At 47.3% G+C, this 26,896-nt stretch overlaps 2 protein-coding genes and 1 long non-coding RNA gene across 5 annotated transcripts; 1 reads left to right on the top strand and 2 right to left on the bottom strand.

The window, feature by feature from the left end:
- Window positions 1-999: 999 nt before the first annotated feature.
- On the bottom strand, window positions 1,000-5,983 carry LOC119038159 (uncharacterized). The gene is made up of 3 exons (XR_008391358.1): window positions 5,857-5,983; window positions 3,272-3,868; window positions 1,000-2,368 (listed from the first exon to the last, which is right to left on the bottom strand). It is a non-coding gene; the product is annotated as an uncharacterized LOC119038159 (long non-coding RNA).
- Window positions 5,984-8,388: 2,405 nt separating this feature from the next.
- Window positions 8,389-11,093, top strand: COMTD1 (catechol-O-methyltransferase domain containing 1). Of its 3 annotated transcripts, none has more exons than XM_037130661.2 (7): window positions 8,400-8,631; window positions 8,787-8,914; window positions 9,151-9,256; window positions 9,341-9,459; window positions 9,554-9,608; window positions 9,896-10,011; window positions 10,212-10,467. In XM_037130661.2, exons 1-7 carry the CDS (start codon window positions 8,409-8,411, stop codon window positions 10,362-10,364), a joined length of 900 nt encoding a protein of 299 aa, XP_036986556.2. In that variant the 5' UTR covers window positions 8,400-8,408; the 3' UTR covers window positions 10,365-10,467. The 3 variants fall into 3 exon arrangements, with proteins under 3 accessions (XP_036986554.2, XP_036986556.2, XP_036986555.2); XM_037130660.2 differs by having other exon boundaries at window positions 8,402-8,631; window positions 9,878-10,011; XM_037130659.2 differs by lacking the exon at window positions 9,896-10,011 and having other exon boundaries at window positions 8,389-8,631; window positions 10,212-11,093.
- Window positions 11,094-13,619: 2,526 nt separating this feature from the next.
- On the bottom strand, window positions 13,620-26,427 carry VDAC2 (voltage dependent anion channel 2). Its single transcript, XM_037130605.2, has 10 exons — window positions 26,303-26,427; window positions 26,041-26,095; window positions 24,839-24,907; window positions 23,980-24,029; window positions 20,230-20,382; window positions 20,084-20,136; window positions 19,119-19,346; window positions 18,128-18,278; window positions 15,329-15,386; window positions 13,620-14,001 (listed from the first exon to the last, which is right to left on the bottom strand). Exons 2-10 carry the CDS (start codon window positions 26,069-26,071, stop codon window positions 13,910-13,912), a joined length of 885 nt encoding a protein of 294 aa, XP_036986500.1. The 5' UTR covers window positions 26,072-26,095; window positions 26,303-26,427; the 3' UTR covers window positions 13,620-13,909.
- Window positions 26,428-26,896: the final 469 nt, after the last annotated feature.

Genomic DNA, 26,896 nt, shown 5'->3' with positions numbered 1-26,896 from the left:
CCCCTAAAAATAAATAAATAAAATCTTTAAAAACTAAAATAGAAATTAACTTCTCTCTTGATTAAGTCATTGTCTTTTGGGTTTTTCTGTCATAGCCAACCCCCTCCCCCTACTTTGTTGGGCAAGCCTGAAGGTGAAATAAGGCATTACAGGAAAACACTCATCTCAACAGGTATTTCCTCTAGTATACTTCAGTGGTTAAGAACTGCAAGCCCTGAAACCAGAGCATTTGAGTTCAAATCCCAACACTCCCATTTAATAAACTGTGCAACTTCGGGCAAGTTGCTTGACCTCTCTGTGCTTTCAGTTTCCTCATCTGTAACATGGGGATAAATATGAGAATTAACTGAGTCACTATGAAGCTACAAGAAGTGTTATATAAGTATCAGCAGTTAGTACCCCATTTTTACACATTTAGTGGGAGTCCCAGTGGATCTCAGGGTCCCGGGTCTCCATACATCTTCCGAAAGCTTCATCTCTGCCTGGATTTTTCCCTCAGGGTGGCTGTGCTCTCCTCCAGGCAGCTCGGTCATGACATGAACAGCTTTGCCTCAGCGGGGAAGCCCCCAACCTGAACCAAAGAGGGATGGGCAGCAGAGACTGGGCTCCTGGTTTGGGGTCAGGAGGGGGACTGCTCTCTGGGTTCCCCGGGAAGTTCTTCCTCAGAAAGAGAAAGAGAAATAAAAGCACCTGACTGTGTGCCCCAGGCAGGTATCACTGGGCCTGTGGGGAGTGGATTAAATCAGAGGTCGCAGTTCATGTGCCAGCAGCACAAAGACCAATATGGGATATGAGTGGAATGTGTTGTGCTGGAGGCAGCAGGGAGTGGTGGGGACTTCGGCAAAGCACAGGACCCATGTGGGGACGGACACAGGCACATGCAGTGTCAGCAGCCTTGCCACGCAGCCAAATGGGTCGGGCTTGGTGAAATCTTCTGCTTTCTCAACAGAAATGAAAATCAAGTCTAAATTCTTTGTGAAATTTTCCAGTTGTTTAGTATTGGCCCCATTCAAACAAACAAAACACCGATCAAGAAAAACAAAGTATGCCCTCAGGCCAGCCCAAGGGCTGCAGACATAAACAAGCGCTGAGAGGTCTCTCGTGCAAGCAGTCTGAATCCCGAGTCCCAGGCTGCATTTCCTGCTGTCTCTGGGGGAAAGGGGCGTGTGCTGAGACTGAGTGCGGCTTGGAGGAAAGAAAGGGCTGGGGGTTTCTCCTTTGCTCGCAGGCAGGTGCTCTAGGCTGGAAGAGGGAAGGTGAGCCGGACCCCTCAACTCCCTCTCCTGTCCGTTTTCAGGATGGCAGTGAGGGTGGGCGGAGGCAGGGGGCTGCCGTGCAACCTCAGGCAACACTCCAACTCCCAGAGCTTCAGGTTCTTCCTCTGAGGCTGAACTGATTGGAAAATCTTCAGCCTCTGCCTGTGGCGGCCTGTGCTCGCCGCGATGGTGCCCAATGGAGTCTCTGCGCCCATACCTTTGGAGACAGCCTGGGGCCCTGGGGACCTGCGTGTAGATTGGACTGCTGCTCCTGACTCTGCACTCTGCCACCAGTAATAGGATTACGCATCCATACCCTTGGTCATGTGACCTCGCGGGGCCACCCCATGGAGGGGATAAAGCACAGGCCTTTACTCGGGACTTGGGGCTTGGCCAAGTGATGCTGTGGCACTGGAACATCAGCAGACCTGACTGAGACAGAGGCTTTGAAAGCACTTACAGGGTGGGCTTCTTGCTCCAGTGTTATCCACTGGGAAAGGACATGCCCAGGAGGAAAGATCTGAACCCACCACTGAAGCAGAAGAGCCCCAGCTGACCCTCTGGACCAGGAGCAAGAAAATGAATTGATTATTCTAGAAGCCAGTGAAATCTGGGGCTGTTTCATAGCATTGCCACAGCACAAACCGACGACTGTGCCAGGAGGACGTGGGCTTCCCTGACCCTGTCCCCAGCAGGATGCACAGGAACCCCCGACCCATCTGGTCATCCACTGTCCCAGAGGCCTCTGTGCCCCTGGCTCTGAGGCAAATAGAGGGACCCCCTGGAGTGGGGAGATGCCCCAGGCTGTGGCCACACAGAATCGGAGCCAATCCCGAGTCACGGCTGTGACTTTGAATGAGTCCTTCCTCTGTCTGAAAGCCATCTGTGGAGCGATCGTGCCTGCTTCGTCGACGAGAGGCCACAGGTCTGCAGCAGCACAAAGGTGGGTCCCCAGTGCTGGCATTTGGGCTCATCTAGTAGGGGAGGTATGGGCCTGCCAGGAGTCTTTGGGATGGAGGCATCTCTTGCAAGAAAGCTCACTCTTGATGAAAATGAAGCCTCATCTCTGGAGGGCACGATTTCAAGTTCACTGTGGAATCTGTCACTGTGTCCTGAAGGAAAAAAGCAAACAGGTTTATCTCAGCACCAACTCTAAGCCTATGGGCCCAGGCCATACTGCCTGGGGGCTGGTATCAGGAATGCTTTGAGCTTTAAGTAAAAGAATATATAGCAAATCATTGCTTAAACAGAAAGGGCTCCTTTTTCTCATGTAACGAGTAGTCTGGAGCCAGACAGTTGCTGGTGGTGGCTCAATGGCTAGATAATGCCTTCAAGCAGCAGCACTGCATCCCAGCATCCCCAGTGTTTGGTTTGTTAAACCATAACTTCATTGCCCAATGGCCATAAGACGGCAGCTATGGTTCCAACTGCTTCATCTTTATGTAACCCCATACAAGCTTAAAAGAGGCTAAGCAATAACAGAGGAGTTTCTTAGTATCAGGGAGGAAAATTTCCTGAGAAGCCAGAAATGAGCTGCAGAGAGGATGAGAGCACCTTGAAAAAATATGCCCGAGATGGCTGCGACAGCCTGAGATGGATCACAGTTCACCCCCAGGGCTGGGCACACTTTCTCGGATAGCATCAGGCTCCCAGTGCCAAGGCAGAAGGAGGAGGAGGAGCGCTTCAGAGGCAGACAGTAGGGCAGACCCGTCCCACAGGGGAGCTGCACCAGGCAGGACCCTTAACTGCAAACCATAGAAGCTGCTCAGTAGCAAACAGCAGATTTTACTTTGTTGCAAACAATACCCCACTCTGTTGTAAACAGCAGCCTCTGGGAGGACCAGAGCATCAGGTTTGGATGCTCCACAAGCAGGAACTTCACAACCAGAAGCCTGCCCAGTCCCACCACGGGACTGTTCTCGTTGGAACACAGCCGCCACACAGCCCACCTCTGGCTGGAGGCTTCAATACAACCATCCCGGCAGCAACGGGCACCGCCACCTCGTCACACTTACTCGCTGCGCACCTTTCTCCTTCACGCAGCCGCTAACTCACACTGCCTACATTTGCATTCCCGAGTCTTCTACATCCGATGGGTGGAAGCTAGGTCCCGTGTCTTCCGCAGGGTATACATGTTTGCTGTCTTTGAGAAAAGGAAGGACTCACAACATAGGCCAGTGTCTTAAAAGTGAAGAACATTTTAAGCTGCAGGGGGACTTTCTCTACCAGGTCTCAGAAGGGCCCCATGAAGTCCTGACCATTTGAAGGCTTCTGAGGGTCAGCCAGGGTATCTGGAAGAAGCGTTCCCGTCCACCCTGACAAGAAATAAGGAGGGAAACAGGGGACACCATGAAAAACACACCTAAGTTACTCACTGGGGAGTCTCAGAAACACCTGGACTGAGCCAGATAAGGTGAATTACAGGTGAATTGTTGGTACGTGGAAGATGCTTCCCCAGAGAACTAAACGAATTTCCAGAGGACCTTGGGGCTCTGGACTAGAGCCCAGCGGTGAGATGACACACTCGTATGGAAGCTGAGTTAGAGACAAGTTCACCTCCTGGCTCGGCCACTTATGCATCACTCGACCTCTGGGAGCCTTGGTTTGCCCACCTGGGAAACGGAGACGATGCCGGTTACTAGACATGGGTGCTCTGAGGAACCTTCCACCTCCCCTTCAGTTCAGGCGCAGCAGGGAATCCTGTGCGTTTAGGTATCTGACCCCACGGTGCTTGTCAGGGAGCGGGAATGGGACCCAGGCAGGGGTATTTTAACCCATGTAACCACTCTGAGAGCTTGGAGGCTGTGGCAGGCAGACTTTTGCCTCTTCCCATGATCTCTACCACCCAGGTCACTCCCAAGGGAGGACTTCACAGGTGTAACTAACCAGCCCACCTTAAAATAGGGACATTATCCCATATTATCCGGGTGGGCCTAGCATAATCACATGAGCCCTTAAAGGCAGGAGAGGAAGGCATCAAAAAGATTCAAGGGGCCTTTGCTGGCCTTGAGCACGAAGGGGCTTCGTGAGAAGTAGCTGAACTTGCTGACAGCTAGAGAGCTTGGAGGAAGGCCTGAAGCACCAGGGCAGAACTGCGCTCCAGGCAGCACCTGGACTTTATCCTGGGGAGACCCTAAGCAGAGTCTGGCCACGTCTTCATGCCAGACTTTTGACCTACAGATGCATGAGATAATAAATGGGTGACAAGCCACAGCGGTAGAACATTAACACAGAAGGATCATCCCCATTTTCTGGTTGAGGAACTCTGAGCCCACACAGCCACAGAGTGAGTGGTGGGGCCACTGTGTGAATCCAAGTCCGTGCGGTCCCTGAGCCCATGCTGTCGCCTCCCGTTTGGCCCGCCCAGGGGAGGAAACTGAGGCACTAAGCCTGGGTATGGCCTGCCAGCTCTGCGGCTTCTCGGCAGAGGTGGGAGCAGGTGTGGACCCTCTGTCCTCCTGAACTCCTCTCAGGAGTCCCAGGAGCCCTGATTCATGGTCTGTCTGCCTCCATCCACTCAGCTCGAAATGCCTCCCTAGAGCCCTGGAATCAGGGAATTGCCTCCCAGAGTCACAGGTGAAAAGACGCCATCCTCCCCGGAGAGCTCGGCAGACCTCTCCCAGAAGTGGTCAAACTCAGGCTACAGCTTCTCTGTGGGGGGAAGGGGCCTTAAAGAAGGCAAGTCCTGGAGAGGGACCCGAAGGTGCCTCAGCCCACAGCTGCTGGGGCAGAGCCCACTGGGTGAGAAGGGAACCGAAGGGCGCAAAGGTAGAAAGAGGATTCCTGGGGCAGAGATGAGGTGGGTGGGGGCAATCGGCCAACCACGGAGACCCTTCTGACCCTACCAGTCTTTACTTCCATGTCCTAACTTCTCTGATCCATGCCCTGTATCAGAGAAAACGGTTGTTTCACTGGCCAGATCAGATTCAGTTCAACTGACACAGTACTTTAAAAAATTTTCTCATTAAAAGCCAGATTTCCAACCTCTCTTGAAAAAAATCATAAATTCTGGCCACACTACACCCGTCTTCTCACATGGCAGCATGAATTGGAGTCAGATGGCTGCCATGCCTTCTGATGGTGCATGAGCTTTGGAGCACCATAGTCCCCACTGCTCCCTATTGCCCTCCACTCACCGACCTGCCCAGTCCCTGAAGACACCCAAGTTTCCATCCCTTAGGCCCAACTTGACTCTATGACATTTCCCCTCTGCCCCTGACTCGGCCAGTCCTGAGGGAGCTTGGGGGAGGCGCCTAGCCTCTGTGATGTCAGCAGGTCGGGGGTAAGTAGAAGTTGAGGGCATTAGGATAGACACTCAGGTGTCTCTTCCAGACTCATTTGTTTGTGGACAACTGCTCCCAGTGACCTGGTGTGGCTAAGGATTGGTCGGGGGTCATATTCCTGACTTTCTGGTGTGAACCTAAGGGAATGTACAGGCACCCATTCATTTCCTCATGATCCTGCAGGGTCCCCGATGCCTAATGGAGCAGCTGTATTTGGCCAAAAGAACAACTGAGAGAGGCAGAAATGGTCCTCCCTCCTCCCCTGAGGCAGCTACCCACATCCGCACGGCCCTCTGGGGAGGCCCAGTTCCCCTCACCTCTGGAGGCCCCTCTGAGGAAAAGAACCAAAACCTATTTTGTCTTCAGACCCCTGGTCTTCTAGGAAAAGGCCCCATAACGGATTCGGAGGCAACACTTTGCTGCCTTCATTGTGAGCTGAGACGCTGGCACTGCAGTGGAAGAGACAAGAAATCAGGAGTAAATGGGGGAGGGAGGTGGAAAAATTAAATTTTGCGTGATCAGCAAGGTTTCAAACAATCGCTCGCCAACTGAAGTGGGTGCCACGTCTATAAGTCATTCTGTTTTATAGACCATTAGGATCTCCAGAGAGAACCTGCATGGAGACCACTGCTTTTTGTTGAAATTAAAATGTCAGAGAAAAAGAAATAGAACAAAACAGGGAATCTGCAATTAATTACCAGGCCATAAAAATTCAATAATCAGGAGGCAGAGCGGCCTCGGGCCCAGAGGTATCGGAGCCAGCGTAACAAGAATGGAATACATTAATCTTTTCAAATTAGTTTTTTAATCTGACAGGGATATATGGTGACATGCCTCCCCTCCCGCCGGTCTCCCCACCTCCGCCTGCTCCGGACTGCAGCCAGGCTGGAGAGGGAGGTTCTGCCGGTGAGAAGGGGGCCTGCCCACACCTGGACCCCCAGACAGGGGAGGGAATGAGGTCTGCAGCCTCAGCTGAGCCCAGGGCGCGCCTGCGGGCTGGCCTGCTGGAGGGGCGCAGCAGTGTGGTGCCAGGAAAACACTGCTTGAGTATGGTTCCAGCTGGGGCCCATTGAGTCAGAACAGCTCTCTGGTGTGTCCCAACTTTGGACAGGGGGGTCAGAGGGTTTAAGAAAACAGGAACAGGGTCTGGGCAGTGAGCATGGAGAAGTGGTCTCTCTGAGCTTTGGTTTCCTCCTCTGGAAAATGAGGATAATATCACAGTCTCACAGAGACGCCTGGTGTTCAATAAAAGGCCCCCTACTGCTACCATTTTTACTATCTAGACAGGCTGTTCAGACAGCAAGGAGCCGGAGGCACCGCCAGCACATAACTCAGAGAGCATTTATTTAGCACCTACTGTGTGCTGAGCTGTGGGGGAGGAGAGACCAGCAGCTTCGGTCCTAATCCTGGGGAATTAGACTCACAGTCAGGTCACAGAAACTTTTACAGAGCCAAGTAGGATGCAGAACAGCAGTGGGGAAGGGGCTTCTCTTCTGAGCAGGATGCTCGCCGGGTGACAGAGAACTGGGAGGAGCTGGACAGCAGGCTCCGCCCCTGTTCCTCTCGTCTGGGGAACGACCGCTGATTGGACAGAGAACCAGCTCCAACCCTGTGTCAACGTGGAGGCTGTGCCCTCAGCTCCTGGAGCAGGGTCCTGGAACCGGGCCTACTACAGCGTTGCCTCCCCCAGACTCAGGAGTCCGGCCTGGCCATGCAGGTCAGTCCCGAGTTCCAAGTTTCTCTCCAGCTCAACCTGGTCTTCAGCCTCAGCCTCGCCGCTCTCACTTACCACCTCTCCCTCCGACAAGCCTGCCTCTGGGCCTTGGTAGCGCCGAACCCTGCCTAGGGAGACCCCAGGGGAGCTCTAGCCAGTGTGGTTACTAAATGGGCTCTGTCCCCTGGGGACAGCAGTGGAGCAGTAGCCAGGTGACCTTCTGCCCTTACCACCTGGACTCCTTTCTAAATGTGATCGTTGTGATCCACTAAGTGCTGGGCCTTGTGTAAATCCTTCACCTGGATTTTCTCATTTCCTCCCCTGGGTGGTGGGGACTATTAACCCATTTTACAGAAGGCAAAATTGTGAAGCTGGGGCAGCTCACAGGTTCTTGTGTGTCCTGTGGTCTCCAAACACAGCTTCCCTAAGAATACAAGCAGGACAGTTTCTTCCACCGCTCCCTGAGGCACACAGTAGGTGTTCAACCAGTGCTAACTCAACAGTGTCCCTAGAGAACATTCTGCAAGTGACCTCACCTGCCCTCCAATCTTTTTCCTCCCCGAGATGTCATCATTCCAACCTATAATCTTAACAGCAGCTGGCATTTATGAAGCACCTACTCTGTGCCAAGCTGTGGGATCTGGTGCCATTTGCAGTTAAGACTGTGGTCCCTGTTCCCACAAAGGAAACTGAGGCTGAGAGACATGATGAGCCTAAGATCTCACGGTTGTCTGTTTGGCACCCTGGATTTTAACTAAGGACATCTCAGCACCCCGTCAACCTGACCTGCCTCAGAGCTCCCTAGCTGTGTACGCCCAAACAAGTTTCTTCACTCTTTCAACCTGATACCCTTGTTCACTTCCCCCAAAGGCCTCCTCTGATTCTCAGTCCCTCAGGAACTTCCACTCCTATCACTTTGTACTCGGTACCGTTCTGTTACACTTTCGGCCCTCTCACCCTCCCACATATGCCCCGGGGGGTCTCAGCAGAAATGGTAGTGATGAGAAAGAAGCTTATTAAATTTTTCTCCCTGACCCAGGTCCCCAGACCCTAGATGCAAGTCTTGGTCCCTGCCGGGCGAAGTTCCGAGTGCAGCCACCAGATGGCACCCTGCTGGCCCCGGCAGGACTTGCAGTAAGGCCGTGCGGCCGCCAGATGATGCTCCATACCGCATCCTGTGGGCAGTGCCGGGACCAGGTGGAACAAGAAAGGCCTGAGGGTCCGAGTGCAGTCCCGGTAGCCCCAGCGCTAGTGATCTTTGCACCGCCGCCTTCTGCCAACGCCATGATCCAGCCCCTGCCCCGGCTCTCTGCGCCCGCGGCGCTGGCCCTGGGATCAGCCGCTCTGGGCGCCGCCTTCGCTACCGGCCTTTTCCTGGGTGAGTAGGGACCCGCCTGCAGCTCCCTCGCAGAGGCCCCGCAGGCAGGGCTGGCGTGGGAGCACAGCCCTTGGAATACCCGAGGCTGGCGGCAGCTAAGGCTCACCCATGGCTCCCGCGAGTCCCAGGCCCTGACTCATTATCCCTCCCGGCAGGGAGATGGTGCCCTCCATGGCAATCTCGGCGAGAGAAGCGCCTGCTGCCCCCCGAAGACAGCCCCCTGTGGCAGTATCTGCTGAGCCGCTCCTTGCGGGAGCATCCGGCGTTACGGAGCCTGCGGCTGGTCAGCAGGGCCGAGGGCGGGACCAGGAACCCAGCTCCGGCCCTGCAGACCCCACGTGTTCGCATGACCTTGGGTTGGGCTGGGACCTCGGTTTCCGCGCTCTTCAGCCTGGGCGCGGTGGGCGTTCCCTGGGAGGGCGTTTCTCTGGGCCACGCCCACCGAGGAGGTCCTGAACTTGGGGGCTGGCTAGCTTACTGGCAGTGCTGCAGCAACTTTCTCCCTTCCCACACACACAGCTGACTCTGGAGCAGCCGCAGGGGGATTCAATGATGACCTGTGAGCAGGCCCAGCTTTTGGCCAACCTGGCGCGACTCATTAAGGCCAAGAAGGCGCTGGACCTGGGTAAGGCACGTGGCCGTGATCAGTGGATGTCTGTCACCAGCCATCTCCCCACTGTGGCCTGAGTCTATCCGTGTCCGTCCCCAGGCACTTTCACAGGCTACTCAGCCTTAGCGTTGGCCCTGGCACTGCCCCCCACTGGGCACGTGGTGACCTGTGAGGTGAACCCGGAGCCCCCGGAGCTGGGTCGGCCCCTGTGGCGGCAGGTGAGTGTCCCTCATCAGGGTCTCGGAACCCAGCCACTCCGCTCCCAGCTCTGGGAGAAGGGACGTGCTGGTTCTGACCCCAGTCCTTCCTCAGGCTGAAGAGGAGCACAAGATCGACCTTCGGTTGAAGCCTGCCCTGGATACCCTGGGTGAGCACAGTGTGGAAGGGGCCTTGGCACCATATCCCAAATGGGGCCATCGGGTGTAAGCTAGTAACCAGGTCTTACGGATGGGCTTGGGGCGATGACAGCCCCCCACTGCCCAGCCTCAGGGTATGCAGCCACATGCAAGGTGGCAGGGCTGGCGTCCTCGAGGCCGGAGTCCCTGAGTGGTCACAGCACCTAGACTGGCCTGGGCAGGGGCTTCCAGCCACCAGGCCTGCGGACTCAGCCACATCTGCCCATCCCTCCCCCGCAAGATGAGCTCCTTGATGCAGGCGAGGCTGGCACCTTTGACATGGCTGTGGTGGACGCCGACAAGGAGAACTGCACCGCCTACTACGAGCGGTGTCTGCAGCTGCTGCGGCCCGGAGGCGTCCTTGCTGTCCTCAGTGTAAGGGATAGCCTAGGGGGAGAGAAGATGCTCTCGGGCTGGGAATCCTCCCCCCTTGGCTCCTCCCCATGCCCCACCCTGGTACCCCAAAGCCCCAAGCAGTATTCATGTCAGCTCCTCCCTCGAGGTATTCAAGCAGAGTTCTCACGCCCCTGCCCCTGGAGGGCCCACCCCCGTGATGCCCTGCCCCTCCTCCACAGGTCCTGTGGCGAGGAAAAGTGTTGCAACCCCAACCAGGAGATCTGGAAACCGAGTGCGTGCGAAACCTGAACGAGCGCATCCTGCGGGATGCCCGAGTCCACATCAGCCTCTTGCCCCTGGGCGACGGCCTCACCTTAGCTTTCAAAATCTAAGACTGGCCCCTAGTGACTGTTTCGATGGAGAGGGGACCTGGGAACGCCAGCAATCTCTCCGGAGTTTTAAACCTGTCAATAAAGTGGGTCCTGGACAATCTTATGAGCTTCCATACAGCACTGAAGTGGGGCAGGGAGGGGAGGCCCGGCACAGGCAACTTCTTGAGCGAAAGTGAGCCTTAAGGTTACATGTTCATCTCCTCCCTGGCAGTCTTGATGGCCACCTGGCACCAGGGCTGTGGCCCAACCCCAGGAGCCACCAGCTGGAGGCAGGATTTAGTTTTAATTGGCCTGGCCACATGCAATTGGACAGAAAACCCAACTCCGCAGGTTTGCCCCTACTCCAGTCTCTAAGGGCCAGACGCTGGGTAGAGCCCAGCCTGGTCTCCCTCCTGCATCTCTTCCTAGGAGGCACAAGTGGATGAAGTTCAGTCTCCGTGCAGCTGGCACTAGTGAGGAAGCCGTATCTGGGATCTGACAACCGGCTTTGTAGGGGAGTAAAGTTATGCCAGTTCAGCGGCCACTTAACCGTGTTTTCTCGTAACTGCCAGCTCAGCCATTTGACTTCGACACGAGGACCTCAAGGTCCACCTAAGTATACTTCCTGTCTACCCCCTTAAGTCCTGAAGGTGAGGGGCTGGATGGCAAGGAGGGACTGGGTGGGAGCACAGGCCAGACGTGTGAAGCAGACCAGCCTGTGAGTAGGAATTGGTACGGCAATTTTTAACAAGTGCTCCAGACGGAAGTTAGACCTTCCAACACCAACATCTATGAGTGGAGGTGGGGAGGCAGCCAGGTGCTCTTATTTTAAACCTCCACAAATCCTCCACGATTTCCATGTCTCAGGCAGAAACACCATCAGCCTATAATATACAACCAGGTTTGGCTACTACCTGGTTAGTGGTGACGTACCTGGAGGCTGCCAGAAGCAGAGCCACATGAACCCACAGGTGGCAACTGACACACGTCACCCTACAGGTCCTGGGTATACCTTGTATTGGGTTGGCCAAAGTTCACTTTGTTGTTTTCCCACACAACGGCTCTCGTAGTGTTTAGTCATCTTTAACTTCATTCAGAACGATTTTGTTAGGACTATGACAGCTGTCATCAGCATGCATTCAAAAAAATCAGAATTTTTGTGCAGCCATTTTAACATTGAAGATGGAAGAAAATATACATTTTTAGCATATTACGCTTTATTTCAAGAAAGGTAAAAACACAACTGAAGCACAAAAACGATCTGTGCACTATACGGAGAAGATGCTGTGACTTATCAAACATGTCAAATGTGGTTTGCAGTTTCTTGTTACTGACATTCTGGCCAAATACAGTAATTCTTTGCTTGTTGGGCTGTCGTGTGCATTGAAAAACATTTAGCAGCAACCCTGGCCTCTGCCCACTAGAAGCCAATGGCAGGAGATAGCTGGTATACTCAATATTCAAATCAATAAAAGTTATTGGTGTAAATGAAAAATGTATGTTTTAGGCCCTGGCTGGTGTAGCTCAGTGTACTGAGCACTGACCTGCGAACCAAAGGGACCAAAGGGCCGCTGCTTCGATTCCCAGGCAGGGCACATGCCTGGGTGGTGGTCCAGGTACCCCCCACTTGGTGGGAACATGAGAGGCAACCAACACATTGTTTCTCTTCCTCCCTTCCTCTCTAGAAATAATAAAATCCTTAAAAACAAAAAAAGAAAAATGTGTCTTTTTATGAAAACAACTAAGTGGACTTTTTGGCCAAACCAGTATTTTATACAACACTTGGACACCTGGCTGTAAACCTACCCTTCTCTCCCACTCATAAAAAGCACACTGGGACGCGTAGCAGTGGACAGGTACAATTCTCTCGGGGTGGATTCTTGACACTGACCGACAGTTAACTCACGTGTGCCACATTTCACAACATATGCGTCTACCCCAGTCCGGAGCCAGGGTACCAGACTAGGTGCACTCCTGCCACAGCAGGAGCGCCACCTGCTAACTTGGGGGCGGCAGGCCATCCCTGGGACTGCAGCTGTTTGGAGGCTCAGTAACCAGGATTCCCCCACCAGAGCACCACCAGTTTGAGTTTGCTGGTTCACTTCATACTTCTCGTGTCCCCAATGCACAGGAAGCACTTTCACAGGCATCTTTTCCTTTTTTTTCCTATTGGTTCACATTCCACGTTCTGCCATGAAGTCATGTGTGTCTGAGTCACAGGGACCGTTCCAGCCAGTCCCTCAGGGCAAAAAGTGAGACCAGGAGCCCCTGTGCCCCCCAGGGCACCTGTGTGGAGAACTTACTTAGGCTTCTAACTTCTCATCACATTCTTCCTGACCAGGACATTTTCAACAAGATACCACTTTCTGGGTAAGGAGTCTCATCGTACTACATTTTAATCTGTTCTCCATCAGGCTTCGAAATGTACTTCAGGCCCACATTACGAATTTGTTGAACACATTTCCCTCTCCTCTAACCTCTGTTCCCATCCTTCAAACTGATTCTTCCATCAAAGCAGCTTGTTCTTTTCTACTTTTCCAACCAAAATTACCTATTAATTTCTATCAATAAGCCCAAGTCCAGATGAAGGTCAATGGCTACAGACTGGAGGCACCGCCTCTGGTCCCAAACTCAGGCCCAGCTCTTCAGTCAGGACAACTAACGACCTCTCACTGGGCCCAAATGCTCCTCTCACAGTCCCTGTGGGTCCGGGACTGTCCAGCCCCTATTTCACTTCCCCACACGGGGTCTCACCCCCCCTAACTCGTTCCTTCCCCACAGCCTCCGCTCGCAGGGGTGTGGCATGTGCACGTAAGTGTTCAGCACCATCCTTCACTTGTTCTCCAACCCTTCCTGGGGTGCACAGCGACCCAACGTCAATTTTGCACAAACTTACAAGCTGAAGATGTAAAGCCATATATCCTCTTATTTTATTGTAGTCTAAAAGGCTCACAAAGTTACTCTAAGAACACAGAGGAGTTTGTGGCACAGGTTTTGGTAAAGAGCAAAATGCTCACTGGAAAAAAATTATTAGCTACATATCCAGAGAGATTTGACCCCAGCTAGCAAATTTTTAATTGTGCAAATACTTGGAGTCATTAATTATGTATACTTGTTTTATTCATAATTTGTCATGTTTTAGGGTACCAAAAGTGATTCTAATGGTTGCTATTTAACAAAAGAAATTTTAACCTCATCTTAAATCCACTGATCCATTTCATTCAATGGCAGTGCTCAGTGTGAAAAGGAACATAAAAACAAACATGCACACGACTGCACAGTTTTCATAAAGGTCTATTTCATTATTGGTGGGTAGCTCATTGAACAGTTAAATACATTTAAATAATGTATAGGAGGCTGCACGACAGCAGCCCTGGTAACTAGACAGACAACCAATTCAACTAGAAACCAGCTAACAAGTAACTGTAAATATTTAAAACACAGCTCTTGTTTAGCTCATCCTTTTTGATCACCTTCTTGGAGGGAAAAAAGCCTGCTGGTCACACTGGAAATATATTAAGGCCAAATCTTCTGATATCCATTCCCAGAGGTTTCTTTCAGCTGGATTAAGCCTCCAACTCCAGGGCAAGCCCGAGTTTGTGGCCTCCAGCATTGATACTCTTCCCATCTACCAGCGCAGACAGTGTGAGCTTCACACCTGTAAATGAAAGCAGACAGCCATGACGTGCATGCAACACCACGGAGGCTCCGCCGTCGTCTTTAGCAACTCCAGAGCTTGCCTGTCACTGTTCCTCGGCCTGTCAGATGACCTACTGGTGCCAGCCACCAGAGGGCACTTGGGAGTATCTGAGATACCAGAGAGAATTCTGTTGGCATCAGTAACAGCACAAAAATGGAAGTTGAAAGAGCTCTAGAAAATACAATAGTGTTCAACATACTATCAGACTAAAAGACAATCATAACCAAATTCTGGAAAGGAAAAACTGAAACCTTTTTGGGACGAGTGGGGAAATCTGAACACACTACAGTACAAACTAGGCATTATCAATGTGTATTTTCCTAGCTGTGACAATGCTTACTGTACTTATGAAGAAAAATGTCTTACTCTTAGCATATCCATGCTAAGGCTGATGTGTTCATATGTCTGTAAAACTTACATTTAAATAATTCCTCATGGCATGTGAAAACAAAGGATTATATACGGAGACATGAAAAGGTAAAATAAATTTGGTGTTATAATTGGTGAATGTGAGGAAGGGCATACAGATGTTCATGGTACCATTCTTTTCTTTAGGTTTCAAAATGGTCAAAATGTCTGGGTGAAAATCCCTATTCGGAGGCGGCAAAAGTTCCAAATGCCTTGGAACCTTACTATCCAAATGGTGGTTCAAACACCAGGGACACTGCCATCACCTAAGAGCTTGTTAGAAAGATAGAATTCCCCATCCCAGACATAAAAACAGAATTTGCATTTAGTAAGATTTCCCAGGTGATTCAGGCACACACTGAAGTCTGATAATCTGGTAGGTACTGCTCTAGAAAACACAGTAAGGCTCGCAAGGCTCAAAATAATATGAAGTAAATGAGATTACAGACGCCAAAACAACAAAGCCATGAGTGAACTCTGAAGAAGTACAAATTACTGTAAGACATTTCAGGGACTAGTGAGGACACCGAACAGAGAATGAATAATACTAAACGCCACGGCCTCACTGTCCGTGTCCTCAGGTGAGGACAGCACTGAGCTGCACAGAACAGGAGACTGTTCTCAGCAGAGACATGCGCAAGCATGTGGGGAAGCGTCATGACAGCTGCAACTTCCAAACAGCCCAGCAAATAAAAAAGGGGGAAAAAAAGAAATATAAAATTTTGGTCAAAAGTAAACGTGTTCATTGTACTTACTTCATCAATCAGCAGAACTGTTCATTGTTCATCAATTTTGTATGCTTAAAAGGTGTGCAAAACAAGAAAACTGATTTTTAAAACACCATTAAAAAAAATCCTACTTTATCAAGAATACTTACCAGGCCTCAGAGTCTGAGTGTAGCCCACTCCAATTAAACTAGAGTTGTTGACTTTTGCCTAAAACAAAATGCAAAAACTATTAAGAAAATTTTTGACAGGAGACAAAGCCCCTACATGTTTCCCTATCATGCAATTATGAAGTGTTCAGCCTTTTTATTCACACAATAAAAACATAATATTGTTATTAAGCCAAACAAAAACCAGGTGCCACTTAATTCTTTGTTTTTAATTGGCTGATTTTAGAGAGGGAAGGAAAGAGCGATTTGTTATTCCACTTATTTATGCATTCAGTGGTTGATTCTCGCGTGGGCCCTGACCGGGGATCAAACCCACAACCCTGGCATCAGGATGATGCTCTAACAAACTGTTAGAGCTACCCAACCAGGGCTTAACTCTTATCCATTAAACTCAAAATCAAATTGTCAGTACAACAAAATACTCGTGACATCTACCGGAATGTGCCTAAAAGACCGCCATGTAGTCCACGTGGCACGAGAGCCTAAGCACTCTAAGAAACCATCCACGTTGAGTCTGATAAAGCACAACAAAAACACACCAGAATGCTGCTAATGGAAGTCCACCGGGCTCACCAGCTATATGACATATGCAGCCGCAAAGTGTACGATGTGAAGTTTAAGTTCATGACTCGGACACATACTACTTTCAGGGGTCATCCTAAATAATCAAAACCATCAATGTTCAAAATCTCCAACTGGCAAGTACTTCCTCTAAGAATAAGACTGACTAAATCCCTTCTCTATCATTCATGCCTCTGGGTTTTGGCTGTATACAACCAGACTATGCTTGAGAAGACGTTCCAGTGGAGCATCATTGCCAATCCATTACCTTGCATGATTCTATTCTTTTTAGTCACAGACCTTCAGGGGCAGAAAGGAGAAAAAGACACAGTAAGGAGTAGCTCCACTCTCTCCCACTACTAACGTGCCATCTCCAGGGCCTAGGCTGCTCTTCACTCTTCAGCGTTCTGAGTACTGCTATGGTAAAAGGTAACAAAACAGCCTTTGACTTCAAAACAGACTTGGAAAGCATCTGATGTCTACGCTCTTTTTTTAAAAAGATTTTATTTATTTATCTTTAGAGGGGAAAGGAAGGAGAGAAGGAGAGAAATATCAATGTATGGTTGCCTCTCATGAGTCCCCTGCTGGGAACTGGCCTGCAACCCAGGCATGTGCCCTGACTGGGAATCTAACCATGGTTGTTTGGTTCACAGGCCCGTGATCAATCCACTGAGCTACACCAGCCAGGGCTGATGTCTACACTCTTGTACAAAGTGTAACATCAAAATAGCCCAATCCAGAGAAAAAAATGATGTAACTATATAGGCAAAAGTTACATAAACTGCACTTATATTCAGTTGGCACCACAGCCAAGCCTTCATGAGTCACCAATGACCGTGTGACTTATTTGTCTCAGAAATGCACCACCAGTGACCACCTTGTGCCCAACAAATCTAAGAGCCTCGGGTAAACACAAGTTCCTACTACTTTAGAGGTAAAGCATGAAATTGTGATGCGGCATTAAGCACTACTTAGGTGATGCCTGAATCAGGCATCAGCAGCATCTTAAGTGGGAAATGACAGACAAATTCCCAAATAATCCCCAGGAATCACTCGATGGCACAGAGGTCCCAAGTTCCCTTCTCATTTTAGAATATAAGAGCTGCATCTTCTACTGGCTTTAAATCTGGGATGGTGCCATAAACATCCACCGGAAGAGAGTAACAATGTAGCAGGGTGAATCCTGCGGTTTTTTATTGCTTTGGTGCGATTAGAAACAAAGAAGGGAAAAATAAATGAATCACTGCCTTCCCAATGGGAATAGCATTCTGGGTGCTTCTCATTCTCTCATTACAACTCTGGTAAGTTAAAACAAAAATAGGAACTAAAACTTAACTGCCTAAATAATCAAAACATTGTCCTCGGGAATGAAGATTACTTCATGTAACAAATAATTCTCATGAAGGTTTAACTTTCTTCCATCCCCATACACTGGGCACAGGCAGTCCGTGACCTGTAAACAACTGACACACAGAAACAGATGCTGGCTCATCTGCCTGAAACTGGAGCCAGCCCCTCTACACCCTGAGATACCACACACTCCCTCCTACCCAGCCCACTGTGACCGAAGGGAGAAAGAGCCTAAGGACAGGGTGGCCACCCCACCCAGCTAACCCAGCGGGGGTGTTCCCTGGGATGCAAGACTTCCAAGGCTAGAGCTAAATAGGCCCAGGCAAAACAAGATGAGCCGTGAGCTAGCTGCTCACCCTAGACAGGAAGGAAATCAAAAGGCATGCAGTCCAGTCCTGGCTCTACTCCTCCCTACCCTCCCTGCCTCCTTAGTAGTGGTGAGGTCCTTTCTCCAAGTTTTTGGTTTCTTCAACTGCAGAATGGCACATATACCACTGAGCACAGAGCTCAAATCTGAAGATATTTTATAAACCACAAAAATACAAAGTCAAGTATCAGCTGAATTACTCCTCAGCAGGAATGAGAACTGCCCAGGACCCAAATCACTGTCTTCCTTAAGCTTAGACAGGCTTAGGGCTCAGGGTTACTATCTACACACTCTTGGGGCTAAAATCCTATGGCCTGGACACCAAACTTCTAACTCTGTCTCCATTTTTTAAAAAAGCAGTATTCAGAATTCTAACCCACTCTGTGTATAAACCAGAGACAGTATGAACTACAGTTCACATTCTCAACATAATGTACCCAAAGAGTAATTATAATTACCACAACCAAAAAACCCATTTATTCTAAGCCCACAGTTGTACTCACAGAAATGGAAGCAGTGGGATCCAACTGATACTTAGCAGCAATGCCAAAGCGAGTGCAGTTGGTACCTGATGTCCAAGCAAGGTTTACTGAAGTGTCAAGATCTTCACATACTTTCTGATAAATTGAGCCTCCAAATTCTGTCCCATCGTTGCTACATTTTAAATAAATCAAGAACAATGTAATATGTCTAAGGCAGTAGACTGACATTGTAGTAGCATCACATTTAACCAAAAGCTACTGCTCACATGGGTCTCTAATGTTCCACTGAATATTCTCATTTTAAAAGGTCTTTTCCCAACCATTGTCCAAACACAAGGACTGGTCCGACCATGCTACATCCATCCAGTGGAATTACGAGCCACTAACAATCATGCTGTAGAATGAACATATAACACTAGAGGAAAATGATCAAAATGAATGGAGAAAAGTGCTATAAAAACAGCCTTTTCAGTATGTATTTTATGTATATACATATATAAAAAGGTAAAACACCAAAACATTAACAATTAACAAAGATTATACACCTATGTGGTAGGATTATCAAAAAATTTTTATTTTTTCTTTGTTCTTCTATTATTTACCAATGCATTTTTTCTTTTATAAGAGGAAAAATTCTTTTTCAGTCCTTTTGACATATATTTTGGGTTAAAAGCATCATATATTCTAGGAAACCCTTTCAAACAAGGACCTCAAACACAACACACCAGTAAGTCAAATAAATACACTGGTGGGAATCTGACCAAGTCTTAGCCTATTCTAAAACACAAAGCACACCAAGCCTCGTATGAAATGAACACTTATTCTCTCGGTACAAAAAGTCCGACGACCATTTTTAACTATTCACTTTTGATGGGCACCGCGGAAATGCTCAAGGATGATCTTTTTCTGTTAAGAGAAATCCTTTAGGTTTACCCTACATTAGGAAATGACAGGAGACATCAGTATCAGCCTGAGGTGCTCCATCATAACACCCCACAAAGGAAACACTCACACATTAGTGTGTAGCTGGAAGTCCCCAGTCCTGTAGCCCACTGCAAAGTTATTCCTTGTCAGCTTTGACTTGGCACTGTCAAAGGTCATCTGGTATCCAGCAAGCCAGCCCTCATAACCAAAGACGGCCGAGCCATGGATCGCAGGTCCAGCAAAATCAAAGTCAACATCGCAACCAAGGTTTATACATTCCCTCTTGTAAGAAGACTTGATTTTACCACTTTTCTTTCTGGAAAAAGAACAAACTGACTTACAACTGATATGAGTGGGAAAAGATTTACATAACTTCTGCACAGAGGGCACACAACAGACTTAGATGAACCGCAGTATAGCTAGAATAAAAAGTAGCAGATGGGGATAAATGGTAATAAAAAAATACAATAAAAAATAAATAATAATAAGTTTTTTAAAGTACCAGTCATTAAGAGGTGAAAAACAAATATATATTTACATTTATGCATATAAATAAATATATTTACTTAGTTTCTGAAATCTGTACTTCTCCCAAACTAAAAGACAAGGGCACACGAGTAACTAGACTGCCACAGGAAGGCTGCTTGCATAACAGGCAGTGTCACAAAAGCGTATTGGAAACATGTGAATTACCCAAGTTAGTGCCACCACGAAGAGAGGCAAGTATCTGAAGGCAAGCCAATGACAAACAGCAACCATAGTGCTCATACTTCAAAGGCACAAACAGAGGTTTGCCACTAGGTATCTGGGTGAGCTAGGAACAGTCAAGATGCATCTTTCCTTTGGGGAGGTGAGCACACAACACAGTGCAGATGATGTGCCACGGACTGTGCCCCTGAAGTCTGTATAATTTGGTTAACCAGTGTCACCCCAATACATCAATAACAAGGAAAATAAGTGTAAATAAGTAAATAAATAAATAAGCATGCTTTCCTAAATATACAGAAGAGAAATGCTTTTAAATTTAAAGCAGATACAAATATCCATGCTTACCCAGTGTTTGGTGAAAAAGTGGTATCAAATGTTAGTTTCAAACCCTGACAAATCTGTTAAAAGAAAAAGAATGTTTTCAGCTTTATTTCCTTTTTGAAAGACAAAAATAAGGTAATTAATACTAAAGCACATTTTCAAAACGCTACCTGGTCTTCGATTGCGATTTCTGTTCCCAGAGTGTTATCAGTGTTCCATTTCTCTGTGAAAGTCAGCCCATACTCACACCATTTATATTTGGTCTCCAAGGTCCCAGTAACTTTACCAGTGTCTGTATTAGATGAACCAGATGTTGAGAATTCCTATTAAGACAATAAATAACTTCATGAACTTTCTCACAGACACTTAGGACTCTAACTTACACACACACACACAAAAAAACCAAAGCACACAACCCACTGAAACACTTGGTTACCTTCACTTAATCCTCTTTCTCTCCAGCTTGCCGAATATTCCTGCCCTCTACTACTCAGTGTATACAAGAGTGAAAAATTAGCCTGTAAATTATTAGCTGCCACCTTACAGCTGACATTTCCAACTAATCACAAGTTAATCTGTATGTAATTCTCAAGTGAACAACAAACTGTACACCTTTCAAGGAAACTTATGAGGTGATATATTTGGGATTCAAAAAGCACCGGAAGTTAGGGAAAGAGTGAATGCCTGGCTCTGCATCCAGTCCATCAGTGTATCTGATATTGAATAAAACACTAAATAATAAATAAGTCACTATGGTTATCAGATATAAGATCATTACAATCAAAGTTTGTAACACATCCTCTATTTATTATGAAATGTTTCCTGAAAGTCCTTAAAGGGAAAGTATCCCACTGCAGGAATCCATGCCAAGAACAAATAATTGCTTTTCTAAATTCTTAGGTAGTCCCAACATTCTGTTTCTGTGAGACAAAAAGGATCTTCACCAGGTTTCATGCCTTTCCAACCATCTTCCAGTCTCATCAAAAAAAAAAGGGGGGGAAAAGTAGGGGGAGGAAATTATAGGAGATTTACTCTACAACTGGTTTATCATGCATAATATAAACTATAGTATATGTAACAGATATCAGTAGAAAAATAATCTACATATGGGGATAATTTTAATATATAATCTTATGTTTGTAGCAAACATAAAGAACTTACAAATCCATTAATTGCTCACCAACTACGGAAAGCATAATGTGGAGGGGGAGTTATCTGAAATTTAAGTTCTGCTACAGATAATCCAGAAATCTAATAATCTTTCAGAGCTCAGTATATAGGCAGGCAACTGAAAGCTTCCAAGATAAAATATTAAAAAGCCTTCTGAGGATTCCAATTCACAATCTGTCTGCTAATAATGCTTTGATGTTTTGGCCACTGGAAAGGAAGTCTACAGATAGCTTATCTGAACTAAGAGAATTTCTACCTAAAATTGTGATACCTGCAAAAGTGAGGAAATATCAAAAACTGAGCTAGTAACAGAAAAGGCCAATCTCCCTTCACTTAGAAAATAGAACATTTGCCTAACTATTGCTCTGCAGTGAAGCAGACTCAAAAGCCTTAGGTCTGGTACACAATCACCTGAAATTAAATGTTTTCATTAACAGGAATTTCAAGTCAAAGCTTAGTACCCAAAGTCCATACTAAAAAACATTGGTATAAGGTTAGGAAAACACACTGGATGTAAAATTAGGAGTCCTGACATCCACTTGTCATTTACTAAATGAGTAACACTGAGGAAGAAACTGTTAAACTTTTGTGGAACTCAGTTTCCTCAATTATAACAACAAAATCTAACTCTAGAGGATTAAACTGGACTGACACTATGAAGGCTTTCCACATTTTCATGTGCTCTACACAAAAGGAAAGCAGAATTAAAACTATACGGAGCATGTTCTTCTCGCAGACACTTGGAATGGGGAATGTATACAAGTAGCTAGTTATTTTTATTCCTGAGTGACACTGATCCATGGTTCTTAAGGCCCCACCCACTACCACCCATGAATCCATAAGCTAAAAGCTAGCCTATATACATGCCAACGAGTCCTCAAGGCACACAACCAAGACCACACTGTGGGCCAAAACGGGGCCAGACGACACCACCGGTGGAGCTTAGACCCTTCACTCCATCACCAGACCTCCAGACTTCTACCTTCCAGGGCAGCCTGAACATCTCTGCAGCTCAGGTGAAAAAACAGAACCGGCCGTTAATGGGATTTATCTAGGGCCAGGTACACATCACAAGATCAGTACCACACTTGTTGAGTTATATGCATTAAATAGAAACAAAAACATACTCTATGTAATCCAGCTTCTAGACATTCTTCATGATCTTAAACCTCAATTCATAAAACTTCCCTTAACCATGTCCACAATAAGCCCTTCTTTTCCAACAAAGACTTTAACATGTCAAACTATCTAATACTAATATACTTTTCTAATCGTTCCCCACTCAAATTGTTGTGTCAGGGCACATGCCTGGGACTGGCCAGATACCCAGTTAGGGGTGTGGGAGAGGCAACTGATCAATGTATCTCCCTCCTTCCCTCCCTTCCCCTCTCTCTAAAAGTAAATAAAATCTTTAAAAATAAGTAAATAAATAAAATGAACCTTAAGATGCTGCTCTGAAACCTGTTACAATAAATGAGTCGCCCAACCACACTGCATATTCAGGCTTCTCAGATTACAGAAACCAGATGACATGCCTGACTAATATAAAAACCCGAAACCCAAGTCTAGGCATTAAACTACAACAAAATCTTAATAAGAAGTTTCACGTACTAAGGGAATTAAGAGCCACACAAGAATTTATCAAAATGTCCAAAAATATTCAACACGTACACACTATACCCATCCCCCAAACAATCTCAAAACAAAAATTTTAGAGGGAGAAAAAGAAAATCAAACAATTAAGTTTAAGTCTGATAAGCAGAATCAAAACATCAAATACCAAAAACACTAATCTCTTTTAAAATACTCAAATCAAGATTCTCCAAATTCACAAAATATGTATGGAAATCTTCCCCAAGGAGGGCTGCTAGATTATATACTGCCATTATATAAACAGTACACTCCAATTAAGAGTTACTGAACGCCAGCCCTGGACGGGTGGCTCGGTATCAGCATCATCCCATGCACCAAAGGGCTGCAGGTTCGATCACTCAGGGCATGTACAGGACACAACCAATCCATGGTTCTCACATCTACTGTTTTCCTCCTTCGCCTTCTCTCTCCCTCCACCCTCTCCCTTCCTCCTTCCTCTCTACCTAAAATCAATAAACATGTCCTTGGGTGAGGATTTAAAAAAGAAGTTACTGAATACTTTTATGCCCGGAAGTCTTAATGTGTTTAACAGGCACTGAAAGAAAGGGTTATGACCTGGCTGGTGTGGCTCAGCGGGCTGAGCAATGGGATTGCAAAGCAGAGTCACCAGTTCAATTCCCAGTCAGGTCACATGCCTGGGTTGCAGCCCAGGTTCCCAGATGGGGGTATACCAAAGGCAACCACACATGGATGTTTCTCTCCCACTCTTTCTCTCTCCCTTCTCCTCTCTCTAAAAATTAAAAAAAATATATATATATTTTTAAAAGTACTACAAATCTAGGAATAAGATTTGGTAAAAGAATCAAGTAAAGCATGTTTTTAAAAAAAGGGTTATGAAAAAGTATTACAGGTTTCCTGTCTTCAAGTAATCTTACTGAGTCCCACACGACCAGTCTTTACTGAGCTCCTTGTGCATACACAGTAATATGGAAAAAGACATGAAAAAAGACCAAAGCGAAAATAAATCAAGTTACATCCCTTAAAATTGACTCCTGCTTTTTTCTTTACAGTAGAATGGGCCGACATTTTGTTTTGAACATTTCTGGGTACGCAATTATAGAAGGTTCATCAGAACTTATTAGATATTTAACACTCACCACGCCACTGCATGACTTTGTTTTCACGTCCAGTTTCACCAACCCAAAACCTTAGAAAGCAAATTATAACAAAATGACTCTTGTATAAAAAATGCATTCCAACAGTTGACTATACATTTTTTAAAAAGTCAAGAATTCACACGTTGCTCAAAGACATAAAAATGTATGTTGAAATACAATACTTGAGAAAAAATTTAAAATTATTCTATGTTAACTTGACATACAAAGGACAAATCAATCCCGCAGCTTTGCCTAGTGTTTTGGTGCATCCTTCAGCACCAAAAACAAAACAAAACAACTTTCAAACCTGAAAGTAGAGTTAATTCAACTTAAATCTCAGAATGGCCAACAGTTTATGGTAGACATTCGGAATATTTATCCCAAAGGAGTTCTCTCCCTTTGGGATTAATAATCTAAATAACTGGGAGAAAAATCTATAATAGAAAATGGGGAGGGTTGTGTGTGTGCATGGACCAAAATCTTTAAAAAAATCAAATTCACTGGAGAAAGCCCAAATCTGATACGAGTCACCTCCACAAAGTAAAAACAATAAAACACAGTAACAATAACAATAATTATCCTAGTCAACCTAGGCCTAAACTACATCTGAAGGAAATGAAAGCACAGATTTTTTTAAAGGTAAAATCCTTGAACTATAGTTTGAAAATACTGGAAGAAACTGGGATGGAGGGTGACATGGACTGTTACAGAATTATAACAGAAATTTTATCTAAAATGTATCTAACAGAAGAATTAATGCAGTAAGATATTTAAAATTTAAACAAATTAATAATTCCACTAAGCGATCCAAAGACATATTTTCACATCTGATCCAAAAATTTTTTAAAGAAGTTCTTACCAAATCCTTTGTTGAAAATATCTCTGGCAGCTTTGCCAAGGTCAGCATATGATGGAGGGATACACATTGCTGGTAGGAGGAAACATTCCAACGTTAGTGTTCCTGTTCTCCACTTTCTGTCCCAAGACTAGATGACGACCCTCTGCTATCTTTGCTATCTTTAAATTCAAGCAGTCCAACAAAAAAGGAATAAATGAATTAAACAAGAAAAACATAAATTCAAGCACTCCAATTTGTTGATGTATTTTTGATTCCACCAAAAGTTACATTAAAACTGTACTGTAAGGATCCATGAAAGAGAGATAACCAACAAAGGCTTATTTATTTCTAAATGGGTAACTCCAGCATATTACCATACAAAGTCGGGAAATGACTTCCAAAACAGAAAAACAGACTTTCTTTTCCCTCACCTCCTCAGACCGGCCTAGAACAAAGAATCAAACACATACACATACACACCTATCCTTATAGATGTATAAGCCACAATTCACTGGAATGGGCTGATTTAACCAAATGACAAAATCAAAACCTAAAACAAGGTCCTCTCCCCTAATATCCCATAGTATCCTCACTGCAGTCAAAACTAACGTTCTGAAGTCGGAAGAAAGATATGTAATACTCTGAGAACTTAAAAACTGGAACTTAATGACCATCTATGTTCCACTCAAGTGTCTACATCAAATAAATATCAAACGACACTTTAAACATATTAATATGATACTGAAGTCCTCGGTCAACGCTATGCGGGTTAAGGGCAAGCAAACTGAGTTTGTAACACCAGCTCATTCATTCTACAAAGTGAGTCCACGCCCTTAGGAGCACGTGTAATGAATGACCTTGCTCTCCCACAAGGGAGTTACTACTTCCTCTAGAAAGTGACTGATCCAATCGTCCAAAAACCGAATTCAACTACTAACAACTTTTTGCTTTTGAGTTCGTCAAAGGTACGTCCAAAAGCTGAAGCCACAGACCAAACCCCCTGGTCTAGTCCCTTTTTCCAAAATCCAGCAGCCCAGCTTCTGCAGAGCCAGGGAAGCAAGACGGGTGCAGTTACTACGGAAGAGGGCGAATTTCCAAGTCCTTGGAGGGATCGGGGTGGGGGGTGGGGGTTGCAGTAAGAAGTAGCTGCAGTTATCTAGTGGAAAGGTTCAGACTCCTGGGACACCACCGCCCCATCCCGCAGAGATCCCTACTCTACTTACGCCGCGCGCAGGTCTGTCCGTAGGTTGCCATGGCGAGGCTGCGGGAAAAGGTGATCTGCGGGGAGGACAAGAAGTGCGGTCAGCATGAGTAAGAAGGGGTTTAAGAAGCCAAAAGAGGTTTTCAGACAGAGAGGGACTAGGGGCGGCGGGGCAGCGCGGCCATCTTAGGGAACCAGAGCCGACCCCGAGTCCCGCTCAGGCCTTCTCCTTGACCGCCGGGGTCTAGGCCCCCTAGGTGGCAGTAAGACAGGCGCGGCGGTACCTAGTGGTCTCCAGAGGGGGGCCGTCGCTGCCGTTCGGCACGCTCGGGGTTGGGCTGCGGCTGCCGCGACTGGAGGGCGAAGTGAAGGAGACACCGATCCGCCCGCCGCAACCCTGACCTCCCCCCTCCCGGACCCCGCCTCTGTTGCCCGGGCTCTCCACGGCGCCTGTCCCCGCAAGTGTCTCCTGTTGCCCTCTCCAACCTGCTCCGGAACGGCCACCGGGATCAATGACACCCCCGCTCCCTGGGTGGGCTGCCTCAGTCCGTCAGCAGAGACCAGCAAAAGGTAGAAGCTGCAGGACCTCCGGTCAGGCAGTGACGAGGCCAGCCCCGGAGGCGCGGGGGCGGGGAACGGCGACCGTAACGCGGTGGGTGCCGCGCGGGCGGGGGATGGGACGGAGGCCCCCGCGCACGCTCGTCACGGACGGGGCGGGGCGCCAGGGGCGAGTCCGCGTGGGTCTCCGCGCGACTGGCTCTGCAGCACGCCCTGAGGGTCACGTACATCTCTCTAATTCGTTTTCGGAACTGTGGTTCCCAAACCCTGCAGACAGTTGCTGGTTGGGGCGTCTGCAAAGAGTCAGCTGAGCGCTATCC

This window comes from Artibeus jamaicensis, unplaced genomic scaffold, assembly GCF_021234435.1.
Source record: "Artibeus jamaicensis isolate MK-2021 breed Jamaican fruit bat unplaced genomic scaffold, CSHL_Jam_final contig_332, whole genome shotgun sequence".
Taxonomy (NCBI): domain Eukaryota; kingdom Metazoa; phylum Chordata; class Mammalia; order Chiroptera; family Phyllostomidae; genus Artibeus; species Artibeus jamaicensis.
Note: the sequence above shows the minus strand (reverse complement) of the source record. Positions and strands in the feature narration are given on the sequence as shown.